At 39.1% G+C, this 17,659-nt stretch overlaps 1 protein-coding gene across 1 annotated transcript; it reads left to right on the top strand.

Moving 5' to 3' along the window:
* Positions 1-727: 727 nt before the first annotated feature.
* On the top strand, positions 728-16,531 carry LOC134539601 (chromatin assembly factor 1 subunit B). The gene is made up of 8 exons (XM_063381773.1): positions 728-841; positions 923-1,050; positions 3,598-3,730; positions 5,527-5,742; positions 7,488-7,584; positions 8,778-9,047; positions 9,244-9,465; positions 11,744-16,531. Exons 2-8 carry the CDS (start codon positions 925-927, stop codon positions 13,434-13,436), a joined length of 2,757 nt encoding a protein of 918 aa, XP_063237843.1. The 5' UTR covers positions 728-841; positions 923-924; the 3' UTR covers positions 13,437-16,531.
* Positions 16,532-17,659: the final 1,128 nt, after the last annotated feature.

Below are 17,659 nucleotides of genomic sequence, written 5' to 3'. Positions count from 1 at the left end.
GTGAGAATTGTTTAACTATTTCTTGTATTGATGAAACTTATGATTTCGGTGGGATCCAAGCCCGTATCGTAGTGTGTACTGTACTTAAACTTCATGTCGTGTTTTGGTAAAATTGTGATTCCACAAACTGTGTCAACCTCGGACCACACCATACATGGTTCATTTTATCATCCACTGTTTTTGTTTTCCGCATCATCCCGCACTGTGCACTTGCTGTCGGGGCGATCCGAACTGTCTGTGCAATCAAATAGATAAAACGTCAGGCGATTCTGCGACTCACCATGACCAGTTTGTATTAGGTGTGCCGGGACATGCCATCGACACTCGTGTGGAACAGGCAAGGTACTGAGACAACACCATGTAAAGGAGGTGTCTGCATTATAACCAAATCAGTGATCTTATTCCTCGTTAAGTTACGCAGTTAATGGCGTCATGAGTGGCCAATAACTCGGGAGGGTCCTTGCCGGATCTGTCCATCCGCTATCTCTAGCCACATGGTCAGTCACCCTCTTGAGGTATCCCGTACACTAGCACATGTTAAATACGTTAGTCAGCGCTCCGGGCATTTATGCCAGTACTTAATATATTCCAAAAAATTAAATAAGTTTTAATTTAACATTTTAATATTATTAGTTTATACGTATTTAATTTTCTTTACATTTTTTGTATTTATTTCTGTAATGTTTGCCAACTCTCCACTGTGCTTTTCGCGCGAAAAGTGTAATTTGGTAGAAAAAAGTTTTATTTATATATATATATATGTCGTGTTTTATAAAGTAATTTGTATAGCAAAAAGAAAGTTTTCGTGTAAGTCCTTGTGATATCGAATTTAAATAACTAGGTAAGAGTTGTGAATCACGTTTGTTGGGTTAAGTTTGTTTTTAGATGTATGTATGTAGGTGCAGTGTTATTTCGTTTGCAGAAATGAAGTGCACCATCCCAGAAATTTCGTGGCACAACAGAGATCCAGTTTTGAGTGTCGATGTTCAGAGTGGTAAAGAAGATGATTTTTACAGGCTTGCTTCAGGTGGAACTGATTCCCATGTTGTGGTTTGTAATTTTTTTATCATTCCAAAAATTTTGATGTTTTATATATAATTGTAGTTAGTTAATTTAGCTTAAGATGCCCAATAAATTTTGCTGAATAATGTATGGTTCCTTAATTTCAGCGCATTAGCATTTATACTTAAATTTTGTGCTAAGATCTCAATAGTGCAGTGGGTGCAATACAAATGATGTGCTGTAATCTTAATAGCACAGTAAACAAAGAACGTGATATGAGAACAAATCATAGTAGTGTTGTAAACATTTGGTATATTCCTGCCCAACTAACAAAAATAACTTAACATTCAGATAGAATAACCACTACACTCGATCACATTTTGAAGAATCACATATAAATGAAGTAAAGAAGACCTTAAAAATACATCAATAATAAATTAACAATGCACCTGTGTAATTCATCTTTCAAAAATAAAACTGACTACTAATTTCAAATGACGTGCCTGTGGAGTAATATAAAAAATCTTACTGAAAAGTCTGTGCCCACGAATTTTTCCTTCTAATGTCATGGATGTGTCGAATGTGATTGATTAGATACTTATTTTAGTCTGATCATGCTCTTCATTTTACTCCACTTGTTCTATGTTTTCAGCGTTATTTGTTCTAGATGACAGTTAACTTTCAAAATAAAATGAAAGTTGCTGTCTTCATCTTATTTAGACAGCAATAAAACTTTACCCCAACCCTTTTTTCTAACCCTAAACCCTTTTATTGCCTGGGCTTATCACGTGTTTCTTCCTTGTGGCTGTAGATTTTAATACTTAATTAAATATGAAGTTATTGTATTTAAAAAAAAATGTCTACCTCATATTTTGAGGGGGGGGGGGGGGGGGGTAAAAACTAACTGTCCTGTATCACGTATTCAAGTTAATACATTGATCCTGTGGTAGGTACATGATGCTTGTTATTGTGTCAAAAGTTTCTGGCCACAACAAAAACTAAAATATCACAATACAAAAAAATTATGTTGTATGCTGAGAAAATTTTCTCTTTCGTATTCAACTTAAGATCATTTAGCGTTGATAGGTCACAAGGTTTTGTAACTTCTAGGATCTTTTTTTGACATACTAAACTAAAACAGCATGCATTATTTACCTCAGGATCAGTGTGTGCAGGATCATGCCATCAGGATCAATCCATGGACGTAGATGTGCGACATGGAATATTTACTAAAAGAACAAAACAACCACCATTCCCCTAAATGAAGCCTCTTCACTCTGTGTGGATCCAGGGAAATGCCAGGGACTTCAGTTATTTCTATTACGCAATACAATACTGAAAACGTTCAGACCGAATTCTTGTGGTTTCATTCTCTCGGCGTTGACCTCCCAGGACTCTGCTCTTGTGGGCGGAGGAGTAACGGGTAGGACGGTGCGAAGCTTGGACCAAGCAAACCAATCAAAGATCTTTTCAATGTTCGATTTGACTTTGCCAGGAAACTTGCTATTCATTTTATTTGAAGCTCCGGTTTTGATGCAAAGCTTTGCAACTGATGTGAAACTTAACAATTGTTGCGAAGCCTAAGATTTACTCATGAAAATATTTTTTTTTTTGTGTGCGTTTCATTATATTTGCTAGAATGAATTGGGTTACCTAAAAAAATCGAAAGAAGGCTCTCCGTTTTGCTTTTATGAATGCTCAATATTAAAGTTATGCATGGTATAATTTAATAATTTTATTTAACGATATTATACTTAGGACCCAATCAGTTAAAACATTCAAAATGTTAAACAGGTATTATTTTTGTCGTGATAATGTCTTATAAATCGATGAACGTCGGCTGCACTCACGAAAAAGCATGACTCATTTTCACGTTCCGCCTGATCCGAGCGTGCAAGAACCGGCTTACCACCGTGCAGGTTAAGGCGGGCTTTTTTTAAAGTGGCAATTTAAAATTTTGATATATTTGTCCAATTTTGTCATTTCAAATTAACAATTTATTGACATTGTTTATTTCTATAACTAATTGTTAGTGATTATATTTAAACAAATTATTTTAATTAAATTTAAAAAAAAACTGTAAATGATATTTCAAAATTAAAAAGTATGCAAATTTTTCATCAATGTTTTCTCATGACGTTATCACGTAAAATTATCATTCGTAAACCGGCTTTACAGACTACCCCCCACCACCACCCTCTTTTTTTTTTTTTTTTTTTTTTTTAACTTCAATCCCATGTATTATAAAATAACGAAGAACAGTATTCACGTCGCCTCAGAAAGCTAGTGTCCAATCGGGAAGCCTACAACTCACGTAGTTTCGGTTCCCTACCACGTTCGTGCAACTTCGGATTTCTCTCAAAAATTGAAATTAAAAAAAAAATCTAAGGGTTAGGTTGGGTTAGGTCAGGCCAGTCACTACATGCTTGTTTTCATCGGAAACTTCTGATTTAGCGGCTGAGGTGGCGTTGGTGCCGGAACGCAAAACTTCGGAAATTTTGGGAAATTCTTGCAGGGAACCTGAAACTACGAGGGTTATAGGCTTCCCTAGTGTCCGCCGCAGGCCCCAGTGACGGGCGGGTGTGTGTTCCGAAGGTGTGGCACCTCCGCGTGAAGGAGAACGGCATGGCCGAGGTGAGCTTCGCGGCGGATCTGCAGCGCCACCAGAGGGCAGTCAACACGGTGCGCTTCTCCCCGTCGGGGGAGCTCCTGGCCTCCGGGGATGACGGTGGGTACAGGGCACCTCCCGGGGTCGGAGTCAGGTGTAGGGAAGGCCAATTGCGCATGCAAGTTTCGCTCAGTTGTGTTTAAACAAAAGATTTATCACTTAGCACATCCCCCCCCCCCCCTCAAACCCAACCTCCCACCCCCCTCAAACCCAACCCCCCCAAACCCGACCCCCCCAACTCCAAACCCCCCAACCCCCCCACCCCCCCCCCTCTTCAAACTAATAGCTGCAGTAATATTGTTACAGCACAACTTTTCCTCGATATAATAATAAAATTCTGAAAAAAAAAAAAAACACTAGAGACGCTCCTGGTTTTTACCCTGAAAACGGCATTTTTTGAATTCTTATTGGTTTATGAGAAATCACAATTTATGACACATATTGTAATGCGTGTGCATTGTCGCGGCCGTCACCATTTTTCGCGCGAGCCTTATGTGTATGTGATTTGGAGAACTAGAGTCTCATATTTTGGGTTAGCTACATTAAATAATCCTTCTAAACATTTTGGATGGATGGTTGGTTGGGTTAGTGTAGCTACATTTAAAAAAAAAAAATATGTAAAAATATTTTTAATGGTTGCTTAGGAATTATGAATTTAAAATGTACCTAGCTATCCTGACCACATGACAGTATTTTTAATCCAGCTAACCTAACGTGATTGAACATTTTCACTATACATTCAAAAACTATAAAAATAAATAAGTTATTTTGTGGTTTGAATGTGATTCAATTGGAGATGCACAGTAGAACAAATTGAATTAATGTTTCTGATCTGATAATTTCAAACATTAAAAGAATATATTTGCTTATGATTATTATTAACTTTTGTTTAAAGTTTGCTTAACTCCATGATCTAACTTGAATTTTGGTGTTACGTGGTGCATTAACTCGCATTTCGGTGTTATTTCGGTTTCATAAAAATTCAACATATCGTCGCTTAAGAAACAACATGGCCTATGTGACAAAAAGCAAATTTTTCGGGAGAACTAAAAAAAAAAAACCTTGCCAATTGCAAACATAACACAAAATGTTGTGTTTGTTTTATATCAGTAGAAAGTTCTCAATGTTGTGAGAAGATTCTAAATGCTTACGTTTCATAGACTGTGAAACTGAAAGCAAATTATAAAGATATGTTGCGTAGGCGGATTTGTTTTTTAAGCGAAGATGTCATATTGACCCTACACTATCATATCACACTTGGTGAACATCTGTTGGAAATGTAAATGTGACAGAGGACAGAGCCATAGGCGTACCCAGGGGGGGTGTTTTGGGGGTTCAACCCCCCCTCCCCTCCCCCGAAAAGTCTTGGCGACCATTCCCGTCTCGACGGCAACTCCGGAGAGGGAGGACATTTTCTTGCTTTAAGAAGATTAAAACATCTCTCCTATCTGCGGAACACCATATCTCGGGACAGACTGAATATGGATTGGCCTTACTGGAATGTCCACTATGACATCCACATCGACCCGGAGAATGTGGTTACTGAATTTTGCCACAAAAAAAAATTCTTCTGTAAAATGTTTGTAAGCTTAAAAAAGTTTATTATAAACAATTATTTTTTTGGTGTTTATGTGTTTATGGAGTTTTTTCTTAAAAAAAAAATCAGAAGCCCCCTTCCCCAACCCCCCGAAAAATATCTGGAAGGAACCCCCCCCCCCCCCCCCCCAATTGAAAAAAAATCCTGGGTACGCCTACGGCACAGAGCGACTACTGTCGAGGGAGGAACGGGCAGGAACGGGCCCTCGGGGCAGAGCGATGTGCTGAGACCTGACGTGGCGTTGTCCCCCCGCGGGCAGAGTCGGCCATCATCGTGTGGAAGCAGAAGACGGAGCAGGACGGACCCGAGGCGACGGCGGGCGCGGGGCCCGAGGGCGGGGCGGAGCAGTGGCTGCTGGTGCGGATCCTTCGCGGGCACGTCGAGGACGTGTACGACCTGAGCTGGTCCGCCGACTCGACTTGCCTCGTGTCGGGATCCGTTGACAACACCGCCATCCTCTGGGACGTCCACAGAGGTGGGCCCCGCTGTCCCGTTCCCGCTCATCTCCCCACAATATTGATCAAATAAATTACCTATACAACGAATATATTGACAATCCTTAAATGAATGAATAGTAACAACTTGAACATATGAACAATAAAGTCTTAAATGGACGTAGTTATGCAAAAAGGAACCAACCCACAGTTTTGTTATATTTTATTTGAAAATAAATTAAAAAATAGTACTAGGTTGATCGTACCATCGTTGCTATTATTATATCAGTATTTATACTAGACCATTAAAATTATACCCACATTATGTTATCAATTTGAGAATTACAATTTATAATTAACTTAAACTTCGAAATACTCAGAATAGGTTTCATGTGGGTTGGTTCCTTTTTGCATTACTACGTCCAAATAAAGCATGAGTTAATAAATGAAGAAAAGGCTAAATAAATATTTAACCAAATGACAAAATAGATATTATTAAAACCCAACTGTCTTAATGTAGATAAAGCAATAATTTTCTTTATTATATCATACTCAAAATTAGCACAAATACCATCATCCAAGCATGCATTGGCTTGCAGTATCTATTGCTCGATGAATCTTTTACTGGGCTCGCTCATCACTAGAGCCGCGGAATTTTCGCGCGTTCGTCTAGTCGCGAGCTAGAATGCAAACCTCCACACTCCCTCACTGTGTTCACGATTGGACACGCAGTTATCTGGACACGCCCCTCTACGACCGTGAGCCAGCGATGTCCAGCCAGGAGAGAAGTAAGCGAATCGGGTAGTGCCAAATGACAAGGATAAAAATGTTCTCGCTAAGAAATCAACCAATGGGAAAAGCAAACATGGGTCAGCACACCTGTAACTTTGAATTCTATCCTGAGGCCAGAGGAATCCGCGAAATTTCTGGGGCTCTACTTATCATGAGCAAAGTTGTATGCATTAATGTGGATTATGGCTTGCTTCCACAGCCCTTTTTGCTTCAGTTGTTCTCAATGTTGGTTGGAAATGGTGCTATTTTTTTTTACATATGTTTGTGTCTATTTATTTATTTGATTTGTAACATGCCACACCAACAGCACAAGGCTCCAACGGTGGGCACAACATTTAGGACAAGTACAAAACAAATACAGTAACATTATTAATACAAGAACAAAATAAATAGTAGGACAAAAATACAAGACAACACAACATACAAATATCCATACCATAGTAACATCAAATGATTTTTAATATGTCCATCAAGTGTTTTTTTAAAATACTGATTAGGATATTAGATAGTGAAAAATATAGTCTGTAACTCTGAATTAAAAAAAAAAGATATGTTTCTGTATGTAATATTTATTTTGACAGTTAGTAATGTAGCTTAACTCATTCTAATGTTCATTTTATTGCACCTCAAATAAGAACTACTTTTTTTTCCCTAACCCAACTTGACTTTTTAAGGACTCAATTAAAAAAAAAAATAGTCTACTGACTATTGTATGATGGCTGAATTTGACTATGACTACACAACTCTTAGTTCATTAACATATAAGGTGCACTGGTGTAAGGACAGGTAGGTTTCCGCCTTTTTCGTCATAAAAAGTGTGCGCTCATGTGAATTTCTTTACAGATGTTTAGCTGTGTAAATCTGTCCAAAGGTTATTTTAGGGATTACATCAGTTGGGAAATTGAATCTCCTACGTAGAAAGAGGAAAATTTTGTTCCTGTTTGAAAAATTTAAAGAAGTTGACTAACTTTTTTTTGTGGTTTTGTTTTCGCAGGTAGACACACTGCAATTCTTTCAGATCACAAAGGTTTTGTACAAGGTGTGGCGTGGGACCCCAAGAACCAGTACGTTGCTACGTTAAGCAGCGACAGGTTAGTATATCTTAGTAAATTTCCCATATCAAGAACTATAAAGATTAACTGACTGACATTTAATGGGTTGAGGTGTTACATGCACACAAACAGATGATATCCAGTTTGGATATTTAATATCTATAAATGGTGAGAGACAGCACCGTAAAATAACACAAGCCGGTACAATATTTAAAAAAATGCTGACAAACATTTGAAAGTAAAACAAGCTAATTTTTTTTTTTATTAAAGTAAGCCCAAGTAAAAGAGAGAAATTAACATCTGAAAAGCCTAATAGTATGACTGCTACATGCAAATTAATAAAAAAAGGCTTGATTATTTTTGCTTTGTTTATTTTTAAGTAAACCTAGATGGGAACAAACGTAAACATAGGTTACACATTATTGCATGGTTAATATCCATAAATTTTTGTTTTCCTAGTTACTGTACCTACCTGAATGTGTCGCACCCTCGGATATTATTTTGACCACAACCAAAAATATTTTTGTCGTTTTAAAATGAGCCTTGCACCAAACTTTCAAACAGTACTTGTGACCATATTTCAAGTTCGTAGTAAATGTCGGTTCAGGACTTTAGCAAATATTAAACTTATATGTACTATAATTGCCTTTAAGGTTTTTCTGTAAACATCAGTGGCATAGCCAGGATTTGTGTATGGGGGGGTGTTAAGAAGCATGGCCCCCCCCCACCCCTGTATTAAAGCGGGTCCTCCCCCGGGAAAATTTGGATGTTAAGGTGTAAAATAGTGCTATTTTAGCAGGTTTCGGTACTTAAATTTAAATATTGTAATGGTAAAAATTTTATTAATTTTTAATATGAAATTTGTTTCAGTGATAAATACGAAATTTAAATAAAGATTTGGTGCTAAGGGGGTGGTTTGAACCCCTAAAATCCCCCCCCCCCCCTGGCTACGCCCCTGGTAAACGTAATATAATTCCAGGTACCGGTGTTGATGTCTGCCAATTGTTGTTTTAAGAACTCTTCATTCTTACCACAATAGAACTATTAAAATACATGTTGCAGCTCTCTAAAAAAAAATTGGAGAATTTGTTTACTTAATATTTGGCTGATCTCACTCGGTAGTCTGCCGACCCCTAGCTTAGTGAAAGTTTCGCGGAGGCCTGTTGGCCGGTGTGATCTAGAGTTGACGCGCGGGAGTGACGTGCAGCGGTTGTTCGTTCTGTCACGGGCAGGACGTGCAGGGTGTTCAACCTGCAGACGAGGAAGGTGGCGTGCCGGATCAGCAAGGCCGTCCTTCCCGCGGCGGCCGAGGGCCGCGAGGCGGGGCCCGAGGCTCGGCCCCTCCGGCTCTTCCACGACGACACCCTCAAGTCGTTCTTCCGACGCCTGGCCTTCTCCCCCGACGGGGAGCTGCTGTTCGCGCCGTCCGGTATCGTCGAGTCGCCGGACACGGGCAGGCACGGCAACGCCACCCACGTCTTCGTGCGCCGCCGGCTCAACAGGTGCGGCGTCCCCCCCTTCCCCCGCCCCCCCCTTTCCCTCCTCCCCTTTCCCCCACCTCCCACCCCTGTTGTTGCGCCCCTGATCCAACAGTTACTTACGAAGTTAGCATGCGAGGTATCCCTTTGTGCCTGTTTGGTCATTGACGGCGATGCGGCTAGCGCTGGAGGAATCGAGGGCTGTGGCGTGTGTCGGCAGGCCCGTGATGTACCTGCCGTCGCCCGACCACTACACGATCGCGGTGCGCTGCTGCCCCGTGCTATTCGCGCTGCGTGACGGGGAGTCCATGTTCGCGCTGCCCTACCGCGTGGTGCTGGCCGTGGCGACGCAGAGCTCCGTCGTGCTGTACGACACGCAGCAGCCGGAGCCGTTCGGCATTGTCTCCAACATCCACTACACCCGGCTGACGGACCTCGCCTGGTGAGACCTTGAGACCTCCGCAGCTAGAGTGTCGTGTTTCCGCACGCGATTAAAACCATTTGTTCTGTAGTGGTATTTCTATGATGCCACTTTGAAAAAAATGTTACTATTCGCAATGTTTCAGTGGTATTGCTGATGTTTTGTAGTGGTATTTCTGTGATACCACTTTGATAAAATGTTACTATTCGCAATGTTGCAGTGGTATTGCCAATGTTTTGTAGTGGTATTTCTATGATACCACTTTGATAAAATGTTACTATTCGCAATGTTTCAGTGGTATTGCCGATGTTTTGTAGTGGTATATCTATGATACCACTTTGATAAAATGTTACTATTCGCAATGTTTCAGTGGTATTGCCGATGTTTTGTAGTGGTATTTCTATGACACCACTTTGAAAAAAAAATGTTACTATTCGCAATGTTTCAGCGGTATTGCCCAAATACCTCGCTTGAGTAAGCCTTGTGCTGCTGTCTGGCGATCCTAAAAAGAGCAAGCAACATTGGCTGCTTTAATTTTTTCCTTCCGCCACGTCTGTTGAAAGTTACACGATAGATTCTAATTTATTTTTGATATATATCTGTGTGCCTCAGAGGGTTAAAAGAGACAAGTGAATATGGTGTTATTTTCAAGCCAATTTCGTCTTAATAACAAGAGACCTCAGTGTTACTGTTAAATAATAGCTATTTCACCAAATTAGTGTCATTCAAACTTACATTTTTAAAATTCTTGAAAATATGGGGTATTAACGCCTTTTCCCCTTCGAGGGGTAACCTAGGGCACATTTCCCTCCGTGCCCTGACATCGGAAACACACCAAATCAAAAAGAATATATTTTTAGAATTTTTTAAATTTAATTTAGGGGCCTTACCCCCCCCCCCCCCCCCCATCCCCCATTCTTCAGGCTCATTTTCTACCATGATCCAACCTTTTGGATCTTAAACACTCCAAATTGAAAAAGCATTGATTTTTAAAATTTTCAAAACTTTAGGTTTTTAACCCACCTCGTAGGGGCACAGTCGACCCTGGGGCAAATTCCCACAATGCCCCGACCTCATGGGAACACGTAAAGCTTAGTTATTACTTATAGCTCGAAATAAGAGTTTTTGACCCTCTCTCTGACCCCAGTCTCCCTCAACTCTAAGGTCTTGAGTTATCAAAATATTTTATTGTCTTACAGTGAACTTTTAAAGTAAATATGATTAGTCATCATAGTAAAGGTTGGGATATAAAATTCAGATATAATGCTGGTGTTAGGTATGTTCCAGAGATAATTCTGGACAATAGGAGCTTATCTGTAAGAATTGAACCAATCAATGGTATTATTTGTTATGCATTTTAATTGGCATTGTTATTTGCTTTAGGTACTTTTGTGATATTAAAAAATGTTTTCTACCCTTTGATAGTGATGAGGGTGATGATATAAAAACTCCTTAATTTTTGGTTGCTCAAGAGAGTATGGAACATGATGTAGGTTTGAAGTTGCTTGGATTCTGTATTGTAGCCGTGTTCAAGATGAATATATCACCAATGTTTCGGTCGACATCGCATTCGCCATCATCAGGGTATAGTTACCTACTGAGGTTATAAGTTCTCCTGCCTTTTAATACTCTCGCCTGAGAGGGGAGTGTTTCCCGATTGGCTGCAGCTGTGGGCAAATCATAGTCTTCCTTTTGTCTGGTTGGCATGTTGGTTTGACCAATCAGAGCTAGGCTCTTATGATGGGTTGGGGGTGCTAGCAGATTGGTAGCCTGTTCTCTTCTAATTGGCCGGGCTGTTTGGCCAACCAGTGATAACCTTTCTTTTGTAGAATATGCGATCCACTCTTCAGAAAACCTCAAGAACCTAGCTCTGCATCTAACAAAAAAACAGGTCACCACTGGTTGGCCAAACGGCCCAACCGATCAAAAGAGAAGAGGCCAACGATTTGCCAGCACCCCCAGCTCATCACAGAGGCTTAGCTCCGATTAGCCAAACCAACAGGCCAACCAGACGAAAGGAAGACTATGATTGGCCCACAGCTGCAGCCAATTAGGAAATACTCCCCTCAGGCGAGAGCATTAAAAAGGCAGGAGAACTTGTAATAACCTTAGTACGTAACTCTACCCTGATGATGGCGACTGCAACGTCGGTGATATCTTCGCCTTGGACGCAGCTACAACCCAGAAGCAAAAAAAGCGTTAGATAATGGCAGCGAAAGCCTGGTTTCTTATGATGTAGGTTTTTTTTTCTTATGGAGGGTTTGAGATTTTTTTGTTTATATGTTGGTGATACTTCCAGGTCCTCTGATGGGCGAGTGCTGGTGGTGGCTTCGACAGATGGTTTCTGCTCCATCGTGACGTTCTCGAAAGGGGAACTGGGCGAAGAATATGTTCCTGTAAAAAGCAGTGCAGTTACTACTGCCACGGAGGACACAACTGTTGTCAAACCAGTTGTCACCACGTCGGATGATAGCAGGGTTGGCAGCAGTGTCGCTGCACCTCCTGTGGTGCAGGCAGCGAAGGAAACTCAGAACGGGGGAGTTAGAACCAAGCCCGAAACGTGTTCACCGGAGTCGACCCGTGGTAAAGCAGTACCTCAGGAGTCGAAAGCTAGTGACCAACCAAAGAAGAAACCTGCAAGAAGAATCCAGCCCATCACACTCACTAGCAGAAACAGTCCTTCGAAATCAAAGGGTGAAACAGCGGGTCAGTCTAACGTACCAGGATCACCACAGAACAAAAGCATTTCGACATCCTGTGACAAACTGAAAAATTGTGAAAAGAGTAAAGACGAAACCCTGTCTCATCAATCATCTGTTGTAGAGGACAGTAGTCCAGATGACGGGGGAGGTATGGATGTTGATTGTGATGATGACATAGTGGAAATTATTTCAAATAAAGAGACTTCCAACCAGTTGCAAGCTCAGACTGACAATGAAACAGGAGTGCATTCGTTGGAATCAGCCAATGACAAAGTGGTTCATCAGGATTCTGAAGTTGGAGGAAAAATCGCAGAGGAAAAGGCTATCAGAAGAATTCAGCCTATTAAACAGACAGAAAATAACAGTCCACCAAAACTGAAGAATGCGACATCATGTCAGCCGAGCAAAAGTCTTTCAACGTCCTGTGATAAAATCGAAAACGGTGAAGCGAGCAAAACTGATATTTCATCTGGTGAGTCACCTGTAGTGAAGCATGATGGTCCTGGTGAGAATGGGGTTATGGATGTTTATAGTGACAGTACCTTAGTGAAGATTAGTTCGGAAGGTGCTGCCCCGAAGCTGTTGGACACTTCAGCCGACATCGAAAAAAATCTAGCTTCCGTCGAGACGACGTGCGAGAAATCTACGACAAATGCAGTTAGCTCTTCGCCTGACAGCAAACCAAAAGATTCGTGTGCTGAAAGAGTACAGTCTGGTGCGTTTCCGTCGGAGACATCTTCGGTCGCCGGTTCGCAGACTCCGGAACAAGTGCAACCGGACGGTGTTGCTGCTTGTGATAAAGTTCCCGAGCAGAAATGCCTTCGTGTGGCGAGTGAAGATGTCTCTTCGGCCAAAGCGGGAAGCGTCGAGCGGATGGACGTCGATGAGGTCGTGGAGGCTGATGGCGGAACAAGTCACAAAACCTCAGCTTCGGACAAAGTTCTCTGTGGTTCCAGCACAGTCGGTGAGAAGTCTGAGTGTTCAGACGGAAGTGTTGCGGATGGTTCAGAGAAACCCGAGCGTAGTGAAGATACCGGCGGTAGTGTGGCAGATTCGGGCTCCCGCGAAGCGGACGCTGTTCCTGAGCAGGGCCACAAAACCCCGAGGAAAACCGCGGGAGCGGCCTCGGAGCACCCTGCGGGACCGGAAACCCCCCCGGGACCGGCGGTGGGGGGCGACGCCGCGACACCAACCAAGTCCCCGGCCCCGAAAGCCAAGAAGACCCCCAGGAGAGTCCAGCTAATCACCCTGTCCAGCCCGAAGAGCAAGCGTAGCCTGCTCCAGTCGTGAGAGTTCTCGCGGGTCGACGCCTTCAAACCCAGCCTCGAGAGATTAAAGTCTTCATGGTCAGGACCAGTGTATTGTATCCACCTGTAAACGTTTGCCTGCAGGATGTGCTAGCTTTGGCCTTCCTTTTGAATCGCCACTTCGCCTTTTTTTATATATGTATACTAAGTGTGGACTGTGTGCAAGATACAGGAAAAAAACACTTTGTCATAAAATATTAACTTGTAGACTCTTTTCCCCCCCACATTCTGTGCTGCTACCGTAGGTCCGGTCGACGTCAGTACTTCTGGAACATTTTAAGAATTTTAGTGTACATAACATATTTATGTTCTCCAATATTACAAATGATAGGTTATGTTATATATGTGCTCATTTTCCATGCAGTGAAATTATTATGCCTATTTTTAACTCAATGTTTCCACCATTGAGTAACTTTGAACAAATTTCATATTATATCCCTTTTTATTTTACACATGTGTTTTTAATATTTTTTGTTAATCTCTATAAAAGTGTAAAAAAATTATCCACTGTAGTTAGTGATAGGTATGTACGTATTAAAACATGTATTTATCTGACAACCTTTGTTAGACTGCTTTAATGTGGCTGTTTTGTCAGCAGTTAAATGGCTTGACGAGAAACGATTAGGAGGAGACGTTACTTTCATTACTAATTTTTTTCTTCCAGGTGTTTTTTGATAGTGAAAATTATTTAGCTGTTGAAAAAAATTTTATCTTGGTGCTGTAATTCATAATCGTAGCGAATGGAGTATGTTTTACAAAAAAAAATTTCTTGTGTAGTTTGCATTTGAAACCATTATCCTCTTTGTCACTGTTGAACTGAAAAGGTGATCTGTGTACATGATTCATGCTAAACAGTTGATATAGATATTTCAAATATTACATTTCTTCATTGGAAAATAAATGTTGGAATCCAGACTAGTAAAATAAATTCACTTAACCAAGTGAACATTCGTGGGGTCTAAAATATTCAAATACATAACTCGAAAATTCTTGTTTAGTTGACATTAATTTATAAAATTTCGTATTGAGATTGAAAATGAATGTTCAGGATGTTCTGATCTAGATTGATTTACTGAATATGTTTGCAAAATCCTGTAACTTACTCCCCAGAAACTTTATTCCTACTGCCTTGGATAGATATGGTTTCTCACTTCCCGGCATTCTGATAGCCTCCTTTAAGCATAGTTTTGGTGGCAAAGAATTACAACTTGTAAAATATTTGTTTGCAATTCAGTGGCACCATGTGTTTTTACACTATCTGTATGATACCTTGTCCAAAAATTTACAATCTATGTGCATAACATAAAAAGAGACAAGATTTTAAGGTTTTAATTTCAAGCCAATTTCATTTCTCAAACAAGAGATTTCTGTGTTTTTATATTTTATGAAATATGTTTATTAAAGAAGATACCTAGTATATTACTGAAGAAATATGAAACTTCAATGTCCACATGATACTAATTTCACCAAAATATTGTCATTTTGACTGATACATGATGCAATTTTTCACTAAAATGATTTGTAATAAGTATTTCTAAATAAAATAAATCTGTTAACTATGTACTTCTGTGTTTGATAAATGTTCTAAGGTCTCAATTTAAAAATGAACTAATAACTAGAGATATGATTTATAGTTTTATTTTTATAAAAGAAGTTTTATAATAATTACTACACCAAAATAGTGATAAAATTTATACGCTGCATTGTTACAATAAAATAATTTGTGTCAAATTGATTTAAAACAGATATATTCAGAACAATAAAAATTGATTAGCTAGCATTTATGGTTTGAAAGTGTTTGAATAAGAGATGCACAATAAAACAATATATATTGATTTTTCAGAAAGCACTTTGGTACGCTTTTTGTCCGGAACTAATGACAGTCCTTTTAAGAGATTCCTTTTTTTTATGATTTGTATTATGTTTTGGTCAAATGCTACTTAATTCCATGATTTAACTTGCATTTTAGTGCTAAATAGTTAATTAACTTGTATTTTGTGTTACACAGTGTTAGGACATGCTTTTCAGCTTTATAGCAATTTACCATATAATCCTGTTCCTATACATAACTTGCAAGGTTTACTAATGAATACTTAAATTGTTTAACTGAGTTTAATTTTCATACTATCAGAAAAAGACCACACTAAATTCAAATTCTGTGATCTTAATATCATTTTACTTTACATACAAATTTTTTACTATAAGACTATAAGGAAGGTGCATTACGGGATATAGTTGAATTTGCTGTAATTTTATCCTCCTGTATCGTGAACAAGTACACTTGCATGATTCCAAGGTAGGTCATTATTTTTCTTCATGTTTTTTTTTTCTGAGGGAACATCAGTTTTTGAGGGTTAAAAAAAAAATTCAGATAGCAAGAGGGGAATAGTTAGAGGAGAGTGGGTTAGTGGCGACGCCACTCAACGCATGCGCTAGCGATCGAATGTGAAGGCTCAAAGCTGTTTGTCTACCACTCAGTTTTACATAACAACTGACTATTATCGACGTTAAAAATTTTTTTTTTCACTTGATACACTCATATTCGTACTGTACTCAATTATTATCTCTTGTTCAATTTAAAAAAAAAAATACTATTATTTTAACTGTCTATATATAATAAACAAGAAGTTTCACTTTTGTAGTGTGTGGACACCATGCGGCCTTTGTGTTTCGCTGTGGGTTTTTTTTTTTTCTCTGCAGAGCTTTTTTGAGGAATATGTACAGCACTACTGGTTGGGTTAGGCATTTCTTTCCTTGAAGTGTTGACGTGGGTAGTTGAAGTGGAGAAGCAAGTAAATGTGAGCGGAGCTGTGAATGGGGCCAGGAGTGGTCGTGATGTTTCACAGAGCTCTCTGTAAACTGAAATTACGATACCTACGTCATTTGTTAAGCCTTGATCTTTTTTCTTTTTTCTCCCCTACTCAATTGCTCCTTAATTTTTCATCCTGTAATTCTTTTAGTACAGTTTTGGACGTCATTTATTATGATTTTCGTAAGTACACTAAATACAAATTAAAGTACTGTTGTGCGACTTGTCGAAACCAAACATGTTATTGGTGTTTGAATTATTTTTTTTGTAAAAAAAAATTATAAAAATGTCTATGAAAAATTAATAAATATATTCTTTTAGTTGACAATTGTGTTTTTTTTTTTTTTTTTTATAGACTTTCGCAGTACAAGTAAAAATGTTTATTAAAACAAGTTAAACAGTTGTGTGTTTAAATATTCTCCTATTATGGCATTTATTTATTGGCTTTGTTCAATCGGGCATCATATTTATGTTTTAAGGTCTTGTGTTCGGTTCCTGCCCATGCCTCGAAATCATACTTCAATTTAAGAGTGCCAAGTTTGTACCGTGTTGACAATAGCTCATTATAATCTTCAAGGTCCTACTGCCTTTGACTTCCCTCTTTAAATGTGCAAAATTAAACCAGACATTTTCTATTTAGTTTTTAGCGTTATTTATAAAATCACGTTTACAATTCAGAGTAGGCAGCAACAGGGAAGAAATAGAAAAGCCAGAGAATTACTTAGGCTATTTTTTTTTTTCAATCACTAGGTTAATGAAATATTAAAGTAATAAAAGTTATTTTTATTTGTACTACTTCCTCCTTTCCAAATGTTACAAAAAGATTTCCTACTATTCCTTTTTGCTCATTTCAACATTCTGCATTTACTTAAGTGTTACTGAGTGAAGTGCAACAAAATAATGAAATAATAATTAATAGTTGCCTGCTGCAATTGTGAAGTGTGTTATGCCTATTGAGTCATGATTTACAAACAATTTGAACGGATTTGATGAGGTGCCCAATAAGGGCGTAAACAATTTATTTTTGTATTTTAAACCCTCTTTATCCACCCTTTTGAAATAGTTTGATTTTTATCAGAAATTGTTTCAGACAAGAGTTTTAGATAATATTTGTAGGATTTACAAGCAGTTTTGAACGGATTTGATAGTGTGCCTACTAAGGGAGTTGTGAATTTTTTTTTTTGGTCATTAAAACCATTTTTATTCCAACCGTTGCAGTAATGATTGGTCGTATAGTAATAATAGCCTAATTTCAAACGACAGTTGTAGGCAAACAATTTATAGTTGTACAATAAATTTAAAACGAATTGAATAGTGTACTTTGTACAGGAATTATTATTTTTTTGACGTGACAACGTCTAATCGATGAACGCCGGCTGCACGCACGAAAAAGTGTC

Source organism: Bacillus rossius, chromosome 15 (genome assembly GCF_032445375.1).
Source record: "Bacillus rossius redtenbacheri isolate Brsri chromosome 15, Brsri_v3, whole genome shotgun sequence".
Lineage (NCBI taxonomy): Eukaryota > Metazoa > Arthropoda > Insecta > Phasmatodea > Bacillidae > Bacillus > Bacillus rossius.
This window is presented reverse-complemented; position numbering and strand designations above follow the sequence as displayed.

What these genes read in the sequence shown, in the direction of transcription:
- LOC134539601 (XM_063381773.1), top strand. Translation starts at nt 925, where the DNA reads ATGAAGTGCACCATCCCAGAAATTTCGTGGCACAACAGAGATCCAGTT. An exon ending in GCTACGTTAAGCAGCGACAG is followed by an intron (nt 7,585 to 8,777) that starts GTTAGTATATCT and finishes TGTCACGGGCAG; the next exon opens with GACGTGCAGGGTGTTCAACC. An exon ending in CGGCTGACGGACCTCGCCTG is followed by an intron (nt 9,466 to 11,743) that starts GTGAGACCTTGA and finishes TGATACTTCCAG; the next exon opens with GTCCTCTGATGGGCGAGTGC.